The sequence below is a fragment of the Rhinopithecus bieti genome, unplaced genomic scaffold, assembly GCF_001698545.2.
Source record: "Rhinopithecus bieti isolate Rb0 unplaced genomic scaffold, ASM169854v2 scaffold_1624, whole genome shotgun sequence".
Classification (NCBI taxonomy): Eukaryota; Metazoa; Chordata; class Mammalia; order Primates; family Cercopithecidae; genus Rhinopithecus; species Rhinopithecus bieti.
In genome coordinates this window covers 848,221-872,489 of record NW_016803776.1, presented here as the reverse complement: position 1 = coordinate 872,489, position 24,269 = coordinate 848,221, and the positions used below count along the sequence as shown (strand labels likewise).

The 24,269-nt window shown below is 40.9% G+C and overlaps 1 protein-coding gene across 1 annotated transcript; it reads right to left on the bottom strand.

Annotated features, from left to right (window-relative positions):
- Positions 1 to 6,103: 6,103 nt before the first annotated feature.
- KCNA4 (potassium voltage-gated channel subfamily A member 4) lies at positions 6,104 to 13,420 on the bottom strand. The gene is made up of 2 exons (XM_017852723.1): positions 12,979 to 13,420; positions 6,104 to 9,823 (listed from the first exon to the last, which is right to left on the bottom strand). The coding sequence occupies exon 2, from the start codon at positions 9,039 to 9,041 to the stop codon at positions 7,080 to 7,082; it is 1,962 nt and encodes a 653-aa protein (XP_017708212.1). The 5' UTR covers positions 9,042 to 9,823; positions 12,979 to 13,420; the 3' UTR covers positions 6,104 to 7,079.
- Positions 13,421 to 24,269: the final 10,849 nt, after the last annotated feature.

Below are 24,269 nucleotides of genomic sequence, written 5' to 3'. Positions count from 1 at the left end.
TTATAAAACTCAGATTTCTCAAGAAATCTGAAAAACTGAATCATTATTCTTTGGATACATCTCTCTCCAAATAACTATTGCAATATCCAAATCTCAAATTAAATTCTTAAAATTTTTAACTGGAAATATTGCTAAAGCTAATGAGATAGTGCAAAACTTATAATTTTGAATTGTTTTTTATCAAGTCATTTTAGTATTAGGTAAATAATCCTAAAATTAATATCTTTCCCCAACAGTCATGCCATAATGACACCAACTAGGAATGGCAAGTAAATAAATAAAAATCCTAATGCATTCCCTAGAGATTCCATCACTTCTTGATAGATTTCAGTCCAGTGGGAGCTTCATTAATTATTTCCTTCTCTGCCTGATAGCAAATGAAAGCCTCATTTGGATCATGATCCCTACCAATTGACAGGAGGAAAAAAGGCTCACTCAGATGCTATCAACAACATTAGTGTTCTTTAGGGAAATCATCATTCTATTCAGGTACAAGTGCATTAAGTTTATAAATAGAAAAACATGCATCCTCCATGTTAACTAATGTGGCTGCTATCATAGAGAGAGTTCAGGTAATATCACCTTAATCTCCAAGAGATATGCTATTTTCCAACTATTGAATGGTTGTTTGTGTGCCATCAGAGCCTAAGAAAGATATTGGAACATTCACCAAAAGCAACAATAACCTGAAACGTTTAATGGTGCAATTGAATCTGAGAGAATTAAGTAATTCACATCAAACAAAAGCTACCACAAAAAATACAGAAAGATAATGGCTTCTAGTAATTCTATTTCTAAAGAGCACACAGTAGTTCTACAGGTCATATAGTCTAGTTTCCATGCTATATGCATCCTTTATATAAAGAGAATAATGTGCATTAAAAAAATGAAATCAACATTTTGCAGTGTTCCATACAGCATAAAAATTAACCCTGTCTTCTGGGAATGAAGCTCTATATACCCTTATGGAATGTCTCAGAGCTTAGGACTAGTATTATTGTGGTTATAGGGCACAAAAATCCAACCTAAAGTGTAAAAAAAGGTTTTTTAATCCTCCAGCCTCGCCATTTCTCCAAAACACATGCATTTTCCTACTAATGAGAATTATACACTTTTACTTCACTTTGAGAAGTCTCTTTCAATACCTCAGATCATTCATTTTGCTTATATTTGTTGGCAGAATGTAAAATACACAATATATGTTAACATATGAATATATTATACATTCATATAATTATTTTGAAACAAATATAATTCTTAGACTTAGCACTGACACAGCTTTTGTTGATATCCACAGGGACTATTTATTTAACTGCTTTGACTGATTTAAGAGGTAACTGGCCCCTCAACAGCCAATAGCTTAAGTAACTGTGAATAAAAATGCCTTCAGGCTCTTTGACTTTGAAATAGCCCTTGATGTACAGAATCATGAGAAACAATCCAAGTATATTTCCACATAATACTAATGAATACTAATTACTGGGGAAAACACCAGCATATCTTCCATATTTATTAGTCATTCCTAATAGTTCCTATTAAAACCACTGCTAAGGTAGGTTGGCATTTCTATCATTTTCACAGAAAATGTTAACCTATATATTCATGGGGCAGGTTATTTCTGTTTTATGTCCTCCATCACAACAGTCACCTCTTGGCTATCTCTGCTAATGGTGAAGAGGTAGGACCAATGTTACTCCAAAATCCTTCATAATTAGTTCTAGTGCATGTAACAGTTTGAACAACAGATTTGGCTTCCCACTTAGGTTTTGCTTGGCTTTCTAGTTCTAGTGTTTTTGTTGTTTCTTTGTACTGGATTGTTTTATCTTTTTATAATTTTACCTTTTCTGGACTGGTTGTTTAACACAAGACAACAGGCTTCTGAACCTGAGTAAAGCCAGGCTCAGGTGAGAAACCAACTACAGATAACCTACAAACCAGATTGCTTGCAGGTAGGAAGCAAGGATGGACTATTTGTGGATCAACTACCAAAATCATTTAGCTCCTGGCACCCTGGAACCAAAAATCTCCTTCCAAGACACCAATGACAACAAATGGACCAAAAGCTGAACCTTAAGTCAGCGACACTACCTCCAGTGAATCTGGGAATATGCTTTTCAAGATGACCGCACGACTTCATATTCAGCACATTATTTGCCTTATACATTTATTCCTGTCCCACAGGCCTGAAAGGGGGATGCTTGAATCTCACTTAGAGCCACTGCTCATTAAATATGTGCCATGTTTTTAAGCAACCAGCTTACGCCCTGAGATTAATTTATTTATCCATAAATAAGGTGACCATATTTTCTAAACCTCAAATGGGGCCATATGGTCTGATATGTATTAGCATACTTTTATGAAGAAGACACTGTGAGAAATTGGGACTGCTATGGAAACAAAACCAAGCCAGAAATAAAACTCATATCACAGTCCTAATCTTAATTTACTTTTCAGAAGTACATATTCCCATTTATTACAAAAAAATAGCTCTTCCTCCTTCAATATTGAACACAACCACTCCAACAACCTTCTTCTCAAATAGGAATACTGATTTCCATACAAGAAAGTAGCACTGTCTTCTAACCTGCAATGGCTACATTGGTCTGGAAGATCCTGTGCCTAGAGTCAAGTTTCTTTACAGGCAGGAAAACCAAAAGGTACCTTATATCCACATCAAATGTCCCTTGAAAAATTCAGAATGACTTTTGGGTCAAGGAGATTTCCTGGAACAGGCCCTTTTGTCACTGAATGATACCCCGTAATCATTTTAAACTGTATCAATAAAAACACATACACACACATAAAGAAGGATGTTACACTATTTCTGCACATGAGCACATCACCACAGGTTCATTTTTAAAATGTGAAGTGAATTTAGGTGTAGTTCTCACTTTTCCTAGCAATAGCTGCAATGTTAGTACTAAAGGTTCATCCAAACCATGAATATTAATAACAACGAAGAAGACCATTTCTGATTTGTTGGAAAGTAGGGGGGCTACTGTTTGTGATGCCAATGTGATTAAAAATAATTTTCCATTGGTTAATATTGACTTTTTTAAAATGGGAAAATATGTGTCTTAGTTCAGAGTATTTTCTTTACATATTTCTTATTCACATATTGGGTTCTATTTCAACACATGCTTAATAAAAAAATTTTCAGGAAGCTTCAGTGATCCTGTTTAAAACAAACTTGACAAAGCATGCAGTAGCACTTGTGAAACACTACATGCGTTTAAGCATAAAATGAGTTCCCTCACACAGGTCAAAATACTGTTTACAGACAAGACTGCATGAAAACAAAGCAAGACATCAAAATGTTTACTTACCAATTTCACCATATGAATTCAACTGAGGACTGAAGAGTTATTTTTCATTAAATGAATCCCTTCCCTTTAGAAGATGTTAGAATAACAGCTTCAAAATACATCTTATTCATTCAGCTTAGTCTACATTCGAAAAAACTCAAACACCTGTTCTGCGGTTAACCTAACAGTGAGATTTTTATTTTTATTTATTTATTTTTGCTCCTATTACTTACCAAAAAATCCAAGCTGGTATGACTTGAATGGTACTTAGAAAATATCAAGCTAGTCTGACATTTCTTTTACTCCACAGTAGAATTGCAGTACTAAAATGAACCAAGTAATAATGTAGCCCAATATCCTGGTGTTAGCTACACACACACACACACACACACACACACACACACACACACTCCTGAGGATCAAGGCGATGAAACGATTTGCCCACGATTAACAAGCCAGCTCTCTTGACTCCCTAGACCAGCTGTCATTCCTGTAGCACCCATTGGCTCCCTTTCACAGAAATTCAAAAGGACTATTTATTCCTCCTTTCTTCCCCATAACTGTTATGCATAACAGTTTCCTTTCCAAGCATTTGCAAGAGAGAACAATGCATCCACCCTTGAAAAGACTCTGATTGGGATGACCCTCAAAGAGTGTGCTTTTGGTAACATCTATTATCATCTGAAAAGCAATAAAAGGATCCTAGATCCCAAGAATTAGGATCTCTAAAGAAGGTCACTTCCCTTTTATCTTACAACCAAATGTGTCTAGTGGCCTCTAAGATACAGTTTCCTAAATTAGTTACAAATACATCCTGAAAGCATATTCATCAGTATACATTTTTTACAAATGGTTCTAAAGCACTTTGACTAGTTTCAACTATGAAAAATGTTATGAATTCACAACTGCACTGGATGTCCTCACCTCATGAATTATCTTATAAGAGAAGTGTTCCGTATAGAAGTACCCCCATACAAGTCTTGAGGGCTTAAAAGCTTCCTTCTCAGTGTGGGATCAAGATCCAGATACCCTAAAATAAATGCATCTTGCAGGGTGAAAGAAACCATGAGTTTAGTAAGATGACCTAATAATATTTGGTTTGAAAGCTCATGTCTGTCATTTCTTGACCCTCTCATCCTGGAAAAAAAAAAAAAAAGCCATGTGCAATAAAGGTAAGCCCCAAATGACTACATTTCCTGGATTCTCAGAATTATTAATATAATGTCTTTTGTCAATCAAATTTAATATAACTTTCAGATTTAAAAGGAGGTATTATAGAAACAATGAAATACAGTACATTTCCCTTCCAAACATAACCAAATCATTGTCATTGCTATTACAGAAAGTTCAATAAACATCCCTTATATACTGAACAGCCCCTAAATTACTTTGAGATATAATCTGACCTAGTTGGCTATATTGTAAGATACATGGTTTGTTGTTCACAGAGTCAACTTTCTATGCTATAACATGCCTGAATCTATCAGCAATAGACTATCTTGTGTCTGCATATCAACTTCTTGTAAGGAATGCAGAGTTAAAGCAATTACCCATAATTTTTACAATATCCTAATGAAGTAGATGTATGCTTGTGGGTTCTAAATCCCTTTTTCTCCCAGAGGAAGATTAAACAATTTAGAAATAACATCAGGCATTTGTATGGAACTCAACATTTCAGATGTTTTGCATGTTCTCATTTGTTTGGCATAACTCTGTAATGTAACATGCTTCATTTGCCCTCTTTTTTACCAATCATGAAATTTGGGTACAGAGATGTTAAGTGATTTTTCCAAATGAATTATAACCAGTCCAAATAGCCTTACCCCTAGTCTGACGCTTGTTACGTTTTTGCCCCAAATCCAAAATGTATTAAAACACTATCTTTTAAATCTTATTGTAAGATGGTATTTTGTTTTATCATTCTCTGTTGTCTTCTATCGATCTTTGTTCTTCACAGTCAATCAAAAAGGTGTTCTAGAAAAGTGTTCCTCTACAAGTGGTGGGGAAAGTGTGGAGAGGGAATGCAGTTTTACTTTTAACCCTAATGTTGAATTTACTTTGAATTTCAAATACCATTAAAGGAGAGGTAGGATTTATGTAATTATGAAATGATGGCCTGGATTTTAAAAAACTTGAGAAAGGCTATTTTAGGTCTGTTTGTTTGTTTGTTTGTCTTTAGCTCACAGTTACCAGAGTTCACTATGTGCCAAAATAGTGTATGCAGTGTTGCTTGTTTTGTTCCCCAACCCCCCACCCCACCAACCAGAGCCCAAGACAATCATTTTATAAAGAATAGAAGTTAAATAAACATTGTGGAAAAAGGCCTCTTATGCATTCCGAGTTTTCTAACCTATACCTCATGATGATTTAATAGTGCAAGGCTGATCACTAGTTGTTATCTCATTCTAGAACGCTTTGTCATGAGTTAAATGCAGTTATATGTCATAAATTCCTTTAATAAAGATGATGATGATGATGTTGAAACCAAATTTTTGACACAATTCTTCCTTATATCCGTTTTAGCAAATATAATGTAAAAATCTGAGGTTAATCCCCAAATTCTGTTCTTATATAACTGCACAAAAAAATAAACTTAATAAATCTAGCATTTATGTTTCACATTTAATAGAAAATTTTTAAGCCATAATCACTGTAGCTGCTTGGCATCTTATTTCTTCAAGAATTCTTTCAGTGCATGCATTAACTTTGGTTAAATTATTCTGGAGTTAAAAGGCAGAAGAATATATAAAATAGTATGATTTCAGAAGCATCATTGTAACAGATCAATTTCAAAAGATTCAGTTGCTAAATTTTACTTCATAATTCCTTTGTCAATCAGTTATTTAGGTTTTAAAAGAGAAGAGAATCATGTGATGTTATCTGCATGGTTATTAGTCTCACACAATGAAAAGAAAACAATAAAATAAGACTAAAGAAATCATTCTTCCAATGATTGTCATTGAACTGTTACATTAGTAAACATTCACAGTATGAAGTCTCTCTCAATCTCCAGCATATAAAGTAGTGCAAAGAAAAAAAAATCCAGTCCTGTTACCTGCAAACAAAACTTATTACATATTCTCCAATTTCACTTACTCTATGTTAGACATTTGCTGTTAAATCTTCCCAAAATTAATAACAAAATATAATCAATTTCTAAAGGCCCTTGCAGCCTTTTTAAAAGTTAATTTCCAGTTAAAATAAACTTTAATTAAATCCAAGATAAAATTGTGACCTATATTCTATTAAATAATTTACTTTCTTTTTTCTCTACACAGTATTTCTTACAATTTTTAAAAAACAACTACTGAATCCAAAGACATATGATATGCTGTTAAAGCACTGATAAATGACTGCTCAGATTCATTAGTTCTTACATAGTAAATACTCCAAAATGCCAACTTTTCCCATCACTGCACAATTACTAACATTGACAATTTACTTCACACACACACACATATGCACACACGCGCACACACACTCTCTCCATCTTTACTGTCAACATCTTTTCCAGTTAATGTGCAAAATTCTTGCATTCTAATAAAAATATAAAGATAGATTTGCTCCTATTTAAACCTCCCTCTTCTCGAAGATGTATCATTTATTTGATATGTAATACAAGTTTAGTAACAATTATGCCATGTATAACCATTAAATAGTGTACTACTGTATGCATTGGATCATTTGCATATTTCATTTTCATAACTGCACTCTCTATGTATAAATATATTTGGAGATGCTGAGAGGGGGGCAGTGGCAGGTGGAGAAAGAGATTCACACATCAGTCTCCACAGCCTTTGCATTAGAACAGTTGTTTTTATCTGTCTCGCTGTCATCCCCCTTTCCCTGACACTTCTCTTCCTTTGCACACAGAGATTCCTTAACTCCTTCTTCCATCTCTAGATACTCTGACTTGTCCCCCAGGGAAGAAGAAGTAGAGCTCCGAAATTTCTTGAGCAAATTAGAGGGGAGGTATGGGCAACTGACTGCATTCTGCGTTAGCTGTGTCTGTTCCTCATTTTCAGTCTCTCTGTGGTAGAAATAGTTAAAGTTAGAGACAATCACTGGCACTGGCAAAGCAATGGTTAATACACCCGCAATGGCACACAGGGACCCGACAATCTTGCCCCCCACAGTGATGGGCTTCATGTCCCCATAGCCCACAGTTGTCATGGTCACCACAGCCCACCAAAATGCATCTGGGATGCTTTGGAAATGGGTAGTAGGTTCATCCGCCTCTGCAAAATACACAGCGCTGGAAAAGAGGATGACCCCAATGAAGAGGAAGAAGATCAGAAGGCCCAGTTCCCGCATGCTGGCTCTGAGGGTGTGGCCCAGGATCTGCAGGCCTTTGGAGTGCCTGGAGAGTTTGAAGATCCGGAATACTCGGACCAGACGAATGATTCTGAGGATGGCAAAGGACATGGCCTGCTGCTGCTGACCATTGCCACCCCCCTGTTGCTGGGCCAGGTCAGTGCCCAGAGTGATGAAATAAGGCAAAATGGAGACAATGTCAATGATGTTCATGATGTTTTTGAAGAAGAGTGCTTGGCTGGGACAAGCAAAGCAGCGAACCACAAACTCAAAGGAAAACCATACAATACAGACTGTTTCCACGATGAAGAAGGGGTCATTGAATATTGTGTGCCCTGAGTTCTCTGGGTGGGGTGCTGAAGTGTCATTCAACAACCCACCATGCCCACCAGCACTCAGTGCCATGACGAGATCCCGGTCGTCCCTAAACTCAGGCAAGGTTTCCAGGCAAAAGATGACAATGGAGATTAAGATGACCAGGACAGACACAATGGCTATGCCCCTTGCAGGACTGGAGCTCTCTGGATATTCAAAGAGGAGCCAAATCTGCTTTTTAAATTCATTCTCAGGGAGGGCCCTGTCCTCCTCCTCTCTCACAAATCCCTCGTCCTCCCGAAACTTCAACAGGGCCTCCTCCCCCAACTGATAGAACTTCACCTCCTCAGTGAAAATATCAAAGGGGACATTGACTGGCCTCTTCAGGCGGCCTCCTGATTGGTAATAATATAAAATGGCATCAAAGCTGGGGCGGTTCCTGTCAAAAAAATACTCATTGCGCAAAGGGTCAAAGTACTGAGTCCTCTTTTCAGGGTCTCCCAACAAAGTCTCTGGAAACTGGGCCAGAGTTTTCATCTGGGTCTCAAAGCGTAGGCCTGACACATTTATCACCACACGTTCACAACAGTCACTATAGCGGACTGAACTGTAGCCACCACCGCCCTCATCCTGAGGCAGCAGGTCCGTGTAGGAACACTCATCCCCATGGTCATCTTCACTATAGTAAAATCTTCCCTCCTCTTCTTCCTCCTCCTCTTCCTCCTCATCTTCCTCCTCCTCACTCAGCTCCCTCAGGATCTTCTCCTCAGAACCACTGGGCATCAGGTCAGAGCAATGAGGGAAGCTGCTCTGCCGGTGGTGGGCTTTCTTCTTCTCAAGCCGCTGTCGCCTCCTCCTCCGGCTACCCCGGCTGCTCTGCGGGTCATGGGAGGTGCAGGCCCCACGTGACTGGTGGTGGTGGTGGGAGCCCCCACCAGAACCCCCGCTACCTTCAACAGCAGCTGTGGCTGCTGCAACAGCAGCTGCTGCAGCTGCCCTGGAGTGAGCAAGCCTCTCCCGCTCCCGGGCCCTGGCCTGGGCAGCATAACCATAAGGCATGTGACTGTTGCACCCTGAGCTCTCCGCACTCACCATTGCAACCTCCATGGTGGTGGTTTTCGGAAATGGCTGGTTCCAGTTGTAGAAGAAGAAGAAAGAAAAATAGGGCAGCTTCTTTTCTCACCAAATTAAGGTAAGTTTGGAACCCTTAAGCAGATTGCTTGGAAGACTAAGGATATTTTCAGTCCAACTTTGCATTTTCTGTTTTTAAATCAGCACGCCCCATGCTCTCTCTTCTCAGGGATTCAACATTGCTCTCCAGAGCTTGGCTGGTCGAGATAAATAGCCTAGCACTCCCAAGACTAAGAAGTCCGAAAACGCTGGAGTGTCTCAGACACCTATGTTTTGGGGGCAGATGTTGAAATGTGGAAATATGTCTGGGATGTGGTTAGTGATGATGCTGCAAGATTCAAAGGCAGCAAGTGTCTGACAGCCAGAAGTTGTGCCTAGAAAATGAAATACATTTTTCTGCCATGGAAATTGGCCAATGCTCAGTCCATTAAATTTAAATAAAATGCAAATAAGCCTTTCCTGTTAGCACTTGCCTTCTAGTGATGGCTCGAACCATGTTAAGATGTGGTTTGAAGTATGTCCAGCCATTTCTACTCAAAGTCTATCAGGATGATTCTCCAGGCTCTCCTTTTAAGTTCATCAAAGGCTTCCTGGACCCAGGTACAATGCCAAACCATAGATAGAGGCAAAGACTCTGGGAGGTAGAGAAGGTGCTAGATGAGGTGTCAGCAGAAGCAAAACCAGCTCTGAGGTCTCCATAGAAATCAAGGAAATGCAGAGCATTCTTCAGCCAAAATCATGCAGAAGAAGCACTTCACCTGAAAAAGGATTGGAAACAAGCATAGGAGAAAAGTAAAAAGGAAACAAATCATAAAGAGCAAAGTGAGCATTTCTCTTCACATACACATCCTTCTCTTTTCTTCAAGAAAGTCACATAACACACCAAGCACCCATACATTTTCAAGATTATGGGGCAGGCTATTCTCACTCATAAACATCATTCTTTCCTTCTTCTTCAGATATTATTTCAGCTCAGTTTATTTTTATGGTAACTCAATTATTTTTCCTCTCTCTACTCATGGCTCACATGTCTCTTGCTTCTATCTTCCCCTTCACCAATGCCAGTTCTTAATTCTCACTGTCACTCTCTTCATTCCACAAAAATAATGCTGAGACTTTACAGCTGCTTCCATCATTCATCTATTTCAAGGCAATTTTTAAAATTTCCACTCATAAAGTGTTTCTGAATTAAGTGCCCTTACACTCCTCTCTATCTTGACTCAGGATTGGGGAAGTCGGAAAAAAGCAAAAAAAAAACACACACAACAGTATTCTTATACTTTGTGCAGGCAGCACCACTTGAATGCACTTCAGTCACCTCATCTATAAAGTACAAATAATAACACAACCTCCCCCATCTCATGTTTGTAAGGACTAAATGAGATAATGGATGTCGATAGAATGTCACAATGCCTTTTACCTAATGAATGACAATAAACACTAGCAGTTATGAATAACGTGACAGCAACCTACGTTTTTATTGTCTGTCTACACAGCCCCAAGTGTTTGTGTCCTTAGGCCACTAACTAAAGTAGGGGAAGATGGGACATGAGGATATACAGGACATCCTGAGACTCACTAGTGGCCGTTGTTAAGTTGGCACTGCCTGACTCCCTACCGCATGTCCCCATTGTTTTTCTGTTCCCCTGAATCCTGAACACTCTCTACCACCCACAGGCTAGGAACTAATGCCAGTTTCCACATCTCTAATAACCATCTTCTCTCCTTGGCGGTTGCTCCATGTTCACCTCAATGGCTCCTCCTCCACTCTGCTCAAGGGGCTATCTCCTTATTTTTTAAAATGTCAGTTTGTGTGGACTTCATTCTTAGCCTATCGTACTTACCCCCACTTCAATAAAATCCACATCCCTAACATTCCCCGTCCTCTCTCTTTCTCTCTCTCTGCCCACTTTTATTTACAATCTCCCACTTCCAAATTGCATGTCCCTTGCAGCTCCAATCTGCTCCCTCTGTCACCTGTTATTCCTGGCCCTTCTTCTTCCTTAGTTTGCTCTCCCAAGATCCAGGTAATTCATCTCCTCAGCCGGGTCCTGTAAAAGCCCCCATCCAAATCTCCTGTCTCCTCTTGATTTTTCCATGTACTCTGTTCAACAGGACTTCCAAGAATGCAGGGAGTAACCCAGAGAACTGGAGAGAATGATGATAGTCAGAATTCAGGGCATCTACCAGCTTCTATTACTGGAAGCACTTGGAAAGCATAAGAGAAATGGCTTTCTGAAGCCATTAACAGGATTCAGCTCTTGACCACCTGCTGCTCCTTGATGATCCTGTCAGCCTAGCAGCCTAAACACACTGAATTTTATGAAGTGACAAGCATGGAAGTGGCAAACAGAGGTCTTCCCAATCATACACCCCTTCCCAATCATACACATTTTCCTAGGGCAAGGAGGGCATTTGATTGCAACACAAACTCCAGAAAATACACCACTGAGGGCCTCTCACATGCCATCTCCCTTCCTTTGCCTGACTCCTAACATCATCTCATACTCTGAAATGTTTACCCCCAAGGAGTTACTAAATCCCTACTTACAAAACCATCCTGAGGTGACATTCACCTTGGAGTGTCAGGCCAACATCCTTTCAAGACTGGTACAGACCAAATAGCCTGAGAGTTTGCTCAGTTTCTTCCCCAACTCCCCCAAAACAATTATAATTTCAATGAAGCCCCAGTGTAACCCAAGTTCCTGTATAGCTGAGTACTACACACACCTGCCCTCCCACCCAACCGACTTCCAGAAGGTCATAAATTAGCGAGTCTTCTAATTCACCATCAGCTCTTCGGGAGTTCTAGAACTGCCCTCTTTCTGCTCTACACCAAATAATTTCATATTTGTTTATTTATTTGGGATTATTTGTCTTTGTTTATCTAACTCCCTCCTCCACCCTACAAGTAGCAAATTGCCTTCCTTTTAATCATCTACTAATTATTTCACTATCCCTGATCTAGAAAAGGAGAGAGAAAGAAAAGAAGAGAAAAGAAAATCATCCCTCCCAGCAAATCAGACTGGTTTAAAATCTCTCTTCTTTCTCAGGGTACTCTTGTTTGGATAATCTATTCAAGCCAATTTCCAGGAGCCTTTATGATATAGATCTTTGCAGAGGAATTTGTCTTCTTCTTTAACACCATTAAACTAATAGGATTTTGCAGACTACCTATTCCCCAATCCCGGCGCCCCCAAACAACAGCCAAGCATCCCGCCCCTCCTCCTCTCACCCCTCCAACAACAAGGCTGTTCGTCTCTCAGTGCTAATTCCTGCAACTGTGTCAGTGTCAGGGTGGTACCCGAACCTTAGAGAGAGAGAGAGAGACAGAGAGAGAGAGAGAAATTGAGAGAGGAAATCAGAGAAGCCAATATCGTGAGAAATACACACTTCAACGCACGCCATTTATGCAGCCCCTATGTATGTTGCTCAAATGCTCGGAAAATGCACGCAAATCCAACCGTTGGGAGAGGCAGCAATTCAGACCCGTTCACCGGCTGTTCCCAAAAGAAGGGAACCGGTGCGGCTGGGAGGAGGTGAAATGATGCTAAATCTTAACCCCCCTCTCGTTGGGAAACGACATCTTTAATCGCGCCGTCGCCTCCAGACCTCGGTTCCCGCTCCAGCACGTTAAGCAGGGCGCACTCACCGCATCCCCGGGGTTGGGAAAATAACAACTGTTGGCCCCCTGGAGCGCCGCGCAGCATCCGCACCTCCCTTCTCCCACCTCCTGGTTTATTTTTAACCGCCTTCCATTCATGCCCTTCTGTCACATTCCCGATATTATTTATCCCTCAAATGTCCACTGTTTCTTAACAGCCAAAAGAAGAAGGTGGAGGGAGAAATTAAAAAAAAAAAAAAAAAAAAAAAAAAAAAAAAAAAAAAAAAAAAAAAAAGTATTCATACTTACCGTTCCCCGCGGGCGACAACAATAAAAATAAGAAAATCCACCGGCTGGCTTGTTTTCCCCCTCAAGCTGCGAGGAACAGCTGGTAGGAGGGGAAGAACGATCTTGGGTGAGGGGGTGGTACAAAGGAAATCACTCGGGTTTGGCAGGAGGCTCCAAATAGTCCCAGAACAGTTCTGTTGCCTGGCCGGGGGTGCCAGGGTTCTCGCGGCTGGAGTCTGGGGTGGGGGTCGGGTGCCCCAGAGAAGACCCCAAGACTCTGTTCCTCTGGAGTTCAGCACAGACAGGATTGCCTGGGAAAGGAGTCAAGTTCCTTCCGAAAGAAACAAAATCCTAGCAGCCAACGATCACTGTTAAGCCCGAATTCCTCCCTCCAACATCCACTCCCTCTCTGGCTCCGCTGGCTGCGGAGCAGCACACGCCTCCCACTGGCCGCGGAACGCGCGCCGGGGGGGCGGCCGGCCGACCAGAGGGGGTGTGCGTTCGGCACGTCGGCCAGGGTGCGCCTCCCGGCGCGCCGGCGGGCGCGCCAGTCACGACGCCAGCGACTCCCCGCGACTCCCCGCACCCCGGCTGGGCCCCCCGACTCCCAGGATCTGGGATCCATTCCAGGAGTCTTTGGCTCTGGTCCCAGAGGAGAGGAGCAAATCCTGGAGAAGTGTCCCCGTTGGGGCCGGAATAGGGGTTTCGACGGCAGCGCGGGAGTCCCCAGAGGGCTTGGGAGCGGGGAGCTCCAATGGGAGGTGCAGTCCCGAAAATGGGGTCCTTTGGGACATCTTCTCCTCTCCCTAACTTGCTTTCTCTATATCTCCCCTCTAGCCCCGTCTTCGTTTCCCCACCTAACCCCCTCCCAAAGCGGGTTTGTTGGGTTAGGAGGCGGGTGCATCTCCGGCGAGGCCGCTGGCGGGGAGCCCTCCTGTGCCTGCCAGCGCATGCAGATCCCTCAGTCTCCGCCTCCCTTGTATGCAGTAGTTGGGCGGCTTCAGCGCCGGGGTTGGGCCTCCGGGGCGCGGAGGAGACCGACTTTCAACCTGTGTTCAACCCCGGGCAGGTGAATGTTACAGAAATTGGAATCAGGCCCAAGCTAGGGGCTGCGCACGGGAGGCAGCAGTCCTAGGGGAGGAGGGTTGGAGAGACGAGTAAGTTGCAGGGTGGGCCAGGGCCTGGGGGCTTTGGAAGGCGGGGGAAGAGCACGCAGCCAACCTGTTGCTGCAAAAAGAAATACGGCTCTGGTACCGACTCCCTGAGGGCTCTTTGGATCCTTCGGGATAGAAATCAAGGGAGATCGTAGCAAAAAACAAGTTTTTTGGTTTTCTTTCTTTCTTTCTTTTAATTAAAGCTTGTGCGCACAAGGGAGCTAACACCAAGAAAAAAAAAAGTGGGCTGTTCCTCGAAGTCAGGGTGTGGGTTTCCTTTACGGGCCTCTGCCGTAAGGGCAAATAAGGGGAACTATAGGCAGGGCATGTAGAGGTGGAGTTTTTCTGCTGCGTGCATAGTGGTTTAACATGCTTCTTCATAGGACGTATGTATCATTAGCATCTTAAAGCTCCACCTCTGGGCGTGATTGTTTGCATTAAATTAAGGAAGAGGTCACTGTGAGTTGAAAGTTAAACCTACTGCGCATGCCAGGGCCTGGGGCAAGTCCCTCGTCCCCTAAAGCCGAAACTTCTGGTTAATAGCTTCTTGGGCTTTTCATGCTAATTGACTGGAGTTACAGTTTGAGGAAGAGTCTTTCCTTGTTTCTTGTTTATTTCTTTGGGCGACATCAAAACAGGAAAGTAGACAGCTTGCCTGTCTCAGGCTTGCCAGAATCAACCGGGCAAGAGGTTTGGCTCCTGGGGGCACTCCATCCTTAGTGATCTCTCCCACTGCCCACCTCCATTAAAAAAAAAAAAAAAGGTTTTGCTGTCCATCCCCACCGCGCGCGCGCGCACACACACACACACACACGCACGCACACACAAATAACCAGAAGCCCACGTGGCTACAGGGTCTCCTTAGACACCTCTCCCAGCTCGCCTGATGGACCAAGCAGGCCGTGGCAGCGCGATGCCCAGACTGCTGGAGCAAATCCGACCTTGGGCTGGTTCGTTGGCGCCGGGACTGTCACTGTCGTCCTCGGGCGGCAGCTTTGTTCAAGGGCCCTATTGGGCCTCCTTCTTTTGTGCTGCTCAATTAATTATTAAGGGAAACACTCCCGAGCTGAATTATAGATATGCCCTCCACTCACTCACCTAACCGCTGCGGGCTCGGAAAAGGACACCTGGAGGGCTGCTTTTTGTTGCTGTTTGATTTTCTTTCATCTTTTAAATAACTAGACACACACAAAAAATCGAATTGTAATCAGCGTGAAAGAAAAATAAGAAATGAAACCTGGAGTGGACCCTGGTTTTTCTAACTTCTTTCAGCTAGTGCAGCTTGAAACTTTGGCATGAATAAGTTTAACTGTAACCCCCTGGCCTCAACCCTGGTGGAGTAGCTGAGAGAAAGGTATCTTCACGCTGGCTCTAGAGACATTCTTTGCCTCAATTCATTCCCTACTGCAGTTCATCCGAAGAGCAGGAAGAGCGGGTTTCTCCAGAAGTGAGAATGATCCTGTTCACTCGCCCCAAATCCTCTCTCTGTACCTCCACAATGTGATATCACTGTGCGGTTTCATGCATACCAGAAGCAAATAACTGGTAATATTTATTGTTGGCTCATTAGAAGGATATTTCTTGGGATAGTAAAAAGCAGGACTGGGACCTGTTTCCCAAAAGCAGTTTATGAGATCAATCCAGTACAGCTATGGAATGCTTTCAGGGAGATGAAAAATGAGATGGAATGACGTACTAAAGATGATAGTTGTATTGAAGCTTGGATATTTTAATTGAATCATGTTACAACTTTATGAATTATGCTTCCCTTTTGCTGTTTGTTCCTATCCCAGATAATTTTAATGTTTTCAATGCCTGAGGACTTTATAAATATTTGCATTTGTTAGGTGTCGGTAATCTGAATTACTAAAATACAACAGGAATGCTGCTGAGGGACAACTCTACTCTCAGGAGGACTTGGTCAAGGCAGGTGAGATTAACTGAGTGTCTGCCTCCTACCTGGCTCTGTGTTAAGTTCTTTGAATGTATATTACGTAATTTTATTTGCATAACTAAATGCTTTTTTATATGGTAAGTACTATTATTACCACTATTTTATAGAAAAGGAAATAAAGGCGTACAATGATTAGCTAACTTGCCCAAAGGTTATATAACTAATTATGTAGCAGAACAAGGCCTTACATATCTGACTGTGCAGTGTAGACTGACCCCGTGCTAGTGATGTGGTCTTTGCCCATTTGTTCATACAAGCTAGTGGTTGTCACAGATGCATACACAGATTATAAAGCAAGGGGATTTGTGTTATGATGGAGGTATAAGAATGTTGCTCCTTGGTGCAAAGAGTAGAGTAGCATCTAGTGTGGAGGAAGTAAGCAAGAATTCTCAAGGAAAGGGGAGCAATGTCTGAAAAATAGAGTTGGAGTGGCCACCATCAGAATGCACAGGCACATGGTGATGGGATGGAACAGAAGCAACTAACTGGAGCTAGAGATAGGTTAGGACCAACTGGGAAGAACATGCCCCCTCCCAGCCTTCTCCCACCACATGCACATACATCCCTACCTCTTTGCCCATTTAAATAATTAATTCAAAAAGCAAACAAGAAACATTATGTTTCTCTCCTTGACATCATCCTAGGAATTCCTAGGAACTCATAAACAGTAGCAAAAGATTCTTTGCTTGAGACCTGTAAAAATCGACCTTGTCTTAGTCTCCAAACCTTGTTTACTTTTTATTTTCTTTTGAAATGGGGTCTCACTCTGTCACCCAAGTTGGAGTGCAGTGGGATGATCACAGTTCACAGCAACCTCGAACTAACTCCTGGGCTCAAGTGATCCTCCTGCTTCAGCCTCCAGAGTAGCTAGGACTACAGGTATGTGGCACCATGCCCTGTTATTTTTATTTATTTATTTATTTTTAGTTTTTGTAGAGACAGGGTCTCACTATGCTGACCAGGCTGGTCTCAAACTGGACTCAAGTTCTCCTCCCACCTCAGTCTCCCAAAGTGCCCATCATGATTACAGGTATGAGCCACTGTGCCCAGCCCCTCTTTTCTATAAAGAGGAAAAAATTATTTTCTTGCCTTTCTTAGTCATCAACTAGTCAAAATTCTTTAAGCTCGCCACCACCAAATACACCTATTACCACAAAGAATGTATCATTGGCTTTGAATTCTGTCAGTGGTGGTACAAATGTTCCAGATCACACTGTGAAGTCTTTGCTTATATAGAAAGGGGCAGAGGCCAACAGATCGTCTCCGTACAAAGCACGATAGGAAGCCCTGTGGGATACAAGCTAGGCCCATTATAAATGTTTTTGTTCTCTTTGAGGACTGTGGTCCACAGTGAATTGCAATGTTCTGTTTACTCTTCTATATCCACAAACATGCCTGTGATACTTCACTGAGAACAGGCATTATATCCTGAGCAATGAGCATTGTACTTGACCCAGAGTAGAATGTGAATGAATAATGGAAGAGGCTTCCCTTTGCCAAGTAAGTTCAGTGAATATGTTGTGAGAAAACTAGATCGCTTTTGCACGTGCTCACCCCAGCCTCTCAACTATCTATCTCACTTTTAAAGTTCTGAAGTGATGGGGGTGGGGGTGATGAGAAGGCCCTGGAGATTTGGTTCCATGCTCCCATTCCCAAATTTATGGATGGGGATATTTTGAGCAGCTCGTCATTCCCTGTAAAATGTGAGTCACTCAGCTGGTTTTTTCTTGGGGTTTTCAGGGACTGTTTACCACCACTTCCTAATCTATCTTATGCATATCAGCACTGGTCAAAACTTAAGATATCAGAAAAGCATATTTGTTTCTTACTACAATGAGTGTTTTATTCCATTTCAGCTGCTATAACAAAATAGCATAAATGGATTAGCTTATATACAATAGAAATTGATTTCTCACAGAGCTGGAGGCTGGGAAGTACAAAATTAAGGTATGAGTAGATTCAATGTCTGGTGAGAGTCCATTTCCTGGTTCATAGATGGCGCCTTCTTGCTGGGTCCTTACAAAGTAGAAAAGGCAAGGAAGCTCTCTGAGGCCTCTTTTATAAGGGCACTAATCCCATTCATAACGGCTCAGCCCTCATGGTTTAATCACCTCACCGTAAATCCTATATCCTAATACCATCACTTTGGGGGTTAGGATTTCAACAGAAGAATTTAGAGAGAACACATTCAGACTAGAGCAGTGACAAAACATCAACCCTGGAGAGAAAGACTGACTACTCATTCACTGACTCTCTGATTGCAGCACGGTGCCAGGCACGATGGTGATTAAGACAGCTGCTGCCAGTCCTGTGTGGACACTTGTGGTCTAGATGGTAAGAGACAGACAAGTCAACACACTTGGGTGGTAAGACAATGATAGAAGTCACACAAGGGGCAGAAAGAAGTGGCACTTAATTGAAGTTATAGAGAAAGGTTCTCAGGGCAGAAGGAGTCCCATGGCAAAAGCTCATGGAACAACAACAGCGTGTGTGAAAATAAAGAAAGATAACTGAGGATCCACTATGAAATGGGAAAGGGAAGCAGTGAGGGAGGACTCTGATATGCCATGCTCAAAGTAGGATCCATGAAAAAACACTGCATGATAGGATTCTCAACCCTTTCCACCTTTACACACAGGACAGATATAGTTCATATGCACTACACACACCCTTGAGCAAATCCAGATTAGCAACTGCAGCATTCACTAAATAGACTGAGTTGCAGACATTTCCGGGCCTCCTAGCTGCAATGATATCACTTTCTCCTTCATTTATGAATGCATCTCAGAGGCCAAGTGGGTGAAATTGAATTGGCATAACCTTAAATAATCTCAGATTTCGCTTTCTAAATGCAAGTCTATTTAAAAATGCCCCTCTTTAATTGAAGTAACTCGGTTTTTGCAACACAACCCATTATTAACACTGATACTGTGGTGCATCACTGGTGTTGAGATCCACTCCGTCAGAGAGAATCTCCTTTTAGCTCTTTGTTTTCCTTATATGTGCTTAGGAAATAGGGTGGCTGTGGAGATTCAGTGAAAGTGAAGTACCAATCCTGGTGCAGACAGAAAGCATCCACAGCCTCATCCACTGGCACCAATCAGGAGCAAACTTGGGGCAGAGGTGAATCAAGACAAGGTTTGGGCATGGGATGGTGTTTCAGTTCTACAGATACTACCACCACCATGCCTTTTGCAGTAACGCATAATAGTTCATGTCAAAGAGTTTTCCCCAGATGTGTAAACGTGATCCTTTTATAAAACTAGAGATCATGGTATATCCCCTGCAAAAAAAAAAAAAAGAAGTATTTCAAAATCATTGGCAGCCCCTTTAAATATATTCAATGACATTAAGACTTGCTGGTGTCTTCTCTTGAGAGCTGACTCCTCCCCTTCCTCTCTCATTTTGATTTTGACCAACAACTTTCACCTACTGCCCAAGGACAGCCATCACCAAAGCTCACAGAGAGCCTCTGTTCTCCAGCATAAGAATGTTTACATGCATTTCTACAGGCTGCCAGCATCCTGACTACTTCATCAGACCAGCATTCCTTTTGATTTGGTTAAGAGTTAGAAAAAGCTTGTCCAGCACATGCTTTTCAAAACAAGGACCATACTTGTAGGAAGGATACTCTCATGTGGAAGAAATTCCCACAGGGTACAGATCAGTTGGGAAATCTACCCAAAATTAGTTCTGTAACTTGCTCACTTTTTTTCATTCCTGGCTAAAGATAGAAACACAATTTTAGCAATTAGCTGACTGATACATTTTAAAACAAAAATTTAAAACAAACAAAGCTGAGAGTATGGGTGTCATAAGAATGCTAACTTTCGGCTTCTCATCATTGACTCTGGAGAACAGCATGTCACACATCAGATTTTATGTACACTTGAAGCTCCTCCGATTTATTTCTCAGTTAGTCTCACATATCAGCTCTTGTTCTGAGTAAACAAGAGATCTTAGGCTGTCATCTCCAAAGGCTATATGGGGGTACAAACCTACCCATTTCCTTTGGATAGTTTTTAGCAAAGAGACCTTTTCTTCATATATAGGTTTAAACTTGAAAGTAAATTTATAACTTTAAATTTGTAAATTTACAGTGAAATTTTAACTATTCAGAGCAACCCTTGAAAAGAGCTATGTACACATTTGACCAAAGCAATTGCTCTTGAATTGCTTGAGGGTCTGGACCAAAGACCAGATCCTGGGGCTGTAGGTTTTTCTCTCCAGCCTCTTGGCTGCAGAGCCTCTGGCTAAGACAACTCACCTTTGTAGGCCTCAACTTTCTTATGTGTAAAAATGAGTACTATAGCATCAGTCCTATTTCACAAAATCATGAATATGGATCATATGAAAAAATGTATGGGAAAGAATTCTACAACCATAAAAATATAACATAAATATAGGACATCATCATTTTAAAACAATAACCATCTGTCATGGACTGAATGCTCGTGATCCTACCAAAATCCATGTGTTGAAGCCCTAATTCCCAATTGTTATGGTATTTGGAGATGGGGCCTTTGGGAGGTAATTGGGATTGGATGAGGTCCTGAGGGTAAAGCCCTCATGATGGGACTAGTATCCTTATAGGAAGAGATACCATTTCAGGAAGCACACAGAAATCTCATGTGAGTACACAGCAAGAGAGCAGCCACCTCAAAACATAGAGAAGACGCCTTGAAATGAAACCTACTATATCAGCACCTTGATCTTGTACTCCTCAGCCCCCAGAACTATAAGAATATAGATTTCTGTTGTTTAAGACACTCGGACTATGGCACTGGTTATGTAGACCAAATCCAAAAATCCAAAACCCAAAATGCTTCATAATTCAAAACTTTTTGAACACTGACATGGCACTAAAAGGATGTACTCATTGGAACATTTCAGATTTTGGATTTTCAGATCAGTAAATGTAATGCAAATATTCCAAAAAACAAAAAATTCCAAAATTGGAAACACCTCTGGTCTCAAGCATTTCAGATAAAGGTTAATCACTCTGTATTTTATCTTTGCAGCCTGAGCTAAGACCCCATCAGAACTGCGTAATAGATATATAGACTTTTTACTAGCAAACTTCACAATGGTATCTGAAACTCAAGAATGTGTTGGCTATAAATGGTTCTTACAGGTTCTCTTTAAAGGAATTGATAGAAAGGTTTGCAATCAACCCACCAGTGTGATAACATGATACTAAAATTCTATTAGGCCTTCGTAATCTAAAACTTACTCCTCAACCAACTTGGAATTTTTGGCAAGTTTTCTTGTAAAATGGCTGTAGATTACATTAGCTTGAACATTCAGAATGTTAACAGTATTCATTTTTCATTTAGTCAACAAAATTTTACTGAGCATCTACATTGTCTCAGGCATTAGTCTAAGCACTAAGCAGTAGTGATAAGTGAAGACAAGGTCCTTACTCTCGAAGACAAGAAATTGCAGACAACAATAAATGTTACCCAGAAAATAATACAGAATAATGGAGTGTCAGCGAAGTGAGTTTCAATTCTATTTGGGTAGCTAAGGAAAGCCTCACTGAGGTAACAGTTGAGCTGAGGATTATATGACAAGAAAGCTTGCTCTGTGAAGATCTGGGGCAGAAAAAAAAGAAAAAAGAAAAAAGAAAAACCATTAGCCAGAGTGATTCAAAAGTTAGTAAAGAGTAAAAGCTTTCCCAAAAGGAGCCCATACATTTGAATACAAAGCATCTAATGCACAATTTAATTCTACCACACCACTACCTAATACATCCCAAGTTGGGATCTCAGAAACACATCTCTCTCTCCTTCCTTCACTTAGCACCTAATTCTAGGCTCAGTCACTCTTCTCAGTGCAGGGGAAAAAGATAGGAGGGCACCCCTAGGAGGTTAGAGAGACAGTCCTAGGGTTAGAGGGGAGTGTTCACAGTTCTGCATCTGAATACCACTCACATTTACTTAAGAGACAGTGATGATTACTAGCCCCAGGTGTCCTGATTTGTAAATGTAGTTAAGTATTCCTTTCACTGGTCTGGTGCTGCCTGTTCTCTGAAAGGCAAGATGGGCTGCGTTCTGTTATAGCTTCTGTTCTATTAAAGGTTCTTTTGGTAGCAAGGAATGGAAAGCAATTCAAGCTAGTTTATATACAACAGTGGTGAAGAGTCAGATTTTACAGGAGTCCAGAAAAGAGCTGAGGAACCAAGATTCAAAGACAGAAACAGATGATTAGTCAGGCTTCTCTCACTCCCTTTCCCCATCCCCCACCCCACATCCCCATCTCTCCCTCTCTCTCAATTCTGAGTCTCTGCTTTTCCCATATCCCCATGTATGTGGGGATGAGTTTGTCTAATGGCTGAGTTTGTCATTGTTACGTGATCTTTCAGGTCAACAGTCCTTCACATACTTTCAACTTTCCAAAAGGAGGAATCTAATTGATTTAGCTTTTTGAACAAGGCCACTCAAATCACAGTTTACCAGCTTAAGTGGTCAAGTCACCTGTGTCCCAAATCAAAGTCACTCATCTGAGTCTGTGGGTGGGATGAAATTTTCCGAACAGAAGCCAACACAAGTCCAGTGCATTAATTCTGACAGCAACAAGCCCAGTTGGTTCAAACGCTTGAGAAACCCTTGGTACTTGTATTTATAACAGACCCTCCCAGGGCCATATCTAGTGTGCTTAAAATTTACACATTCCATATAAGAGTTTATGTAAACTATTTTACAATTGAGTTGCAGCAAACTAGTATACAATGTTACAATGAAATTATGTGAGTTTTTTTTTCCTGTAATTCAGAGCTAAGAATTTCATTTTCAGAACACAAACATTTTAGAACCTTATTAAAAGCTTATAGGCACAAGGCATGGCCCAGAAAGCAACCATAATCCCTGCACAAAGAAGTAACTCATTGATTATTATAAAATACTTAAATTTATTGGCTTTTAAAGAATTGTTAGATCATCCAATGGGGTGATAAACTCCCTATGAAAAGTATCCTCACTCACCTGTTTGTGTGTGACTTATATGCTGACGTATGTGAATGCAGCCTGTGTTTATGTTGTCTTCTATGTTGTGTGTAAGCTATACTAGGAAAGCTAATTATTAAACTCTGCAAATACACCAAGAGGCTACTGTGAATGATGCACCCAAAAATAAAATCTAAAAATAACTAAGCAATAAATAACCATTTGCAGATGGGAATTGTTCCTGCAGTTTTCTAAACAACAGCAGGTTTCTTTAAGACATTATGATATTTCCTGATATTTTATTAGCTGTACTAAATCTTCCTCCACTTAAAAGGCAGATAATTTGAATAATGCGTGATAAAATTGACTGGATCCTAATTAAAGTTATTTTTAAGACAATATCAAACCATTGCTTTTATCTTAGAATAATTTCTTGTATGCATATTCTTCTGTGTTAGTTAAAAGTACCAAAAGAGTCATTTCTGAGAGGCAGAGCATTCCAGCAATTATTTTAGAATCTTGCATTGACACAAATGTTAAGGGCCACTCTTCAAAGTAATATCTTGATTACTTGTTCTATTTGTTCAGGTTCATTCAGAGAGAAAAAAATTTTCAAAAGGAACAAAATAGAGCTAAAAGTTCTCTATGGCCTTCTTTATTGCAGAAATTGGTATATGAGGAAGTTTCAGAACTTGCAGTGAGATACTTACTGAAAAATGTAAGGCGTATTAAGGATTCTTAGCAGGGTGACATACCAAACTTTACAAGACAATTAAAATAATATTAAATAAGATTTAAGATCAATATGCACAAAATTAGCTTGATATGTGATCGTCTGGGAGGGTTTATCTATCCAGGAGTCATGCAAAGTATTTGGTACAATCTTTCAAGGGAGCTCCAGTTTATATGGTCTTCTGCCACCACTAATGTATATGTACTTAGTGGCCCAGCCATGTGCTTCAAATTTAGCTCAACACAGTCCCAGTACTAATAATATATTTAATAACATATTAATTTTCTGCTCAAGATAGTGCTCATCAAATGGCAAACTTTGGCTCTGGTTTTAAGCTAAAAGAACAGTGTAATATACTCTTCTCTCCAACTCTAAGGAAGTTATTGCATATTTCATTCCTAAGGTGAATGTGATGTATGAAAAAATAATGATGTGACTCATTTATGTCGATAAATAAATTACAGTTTAAGAGCACAAACTTTAAAATCAGAAAAAAATCCATCAATTACTAGCTATATGACCTTGAT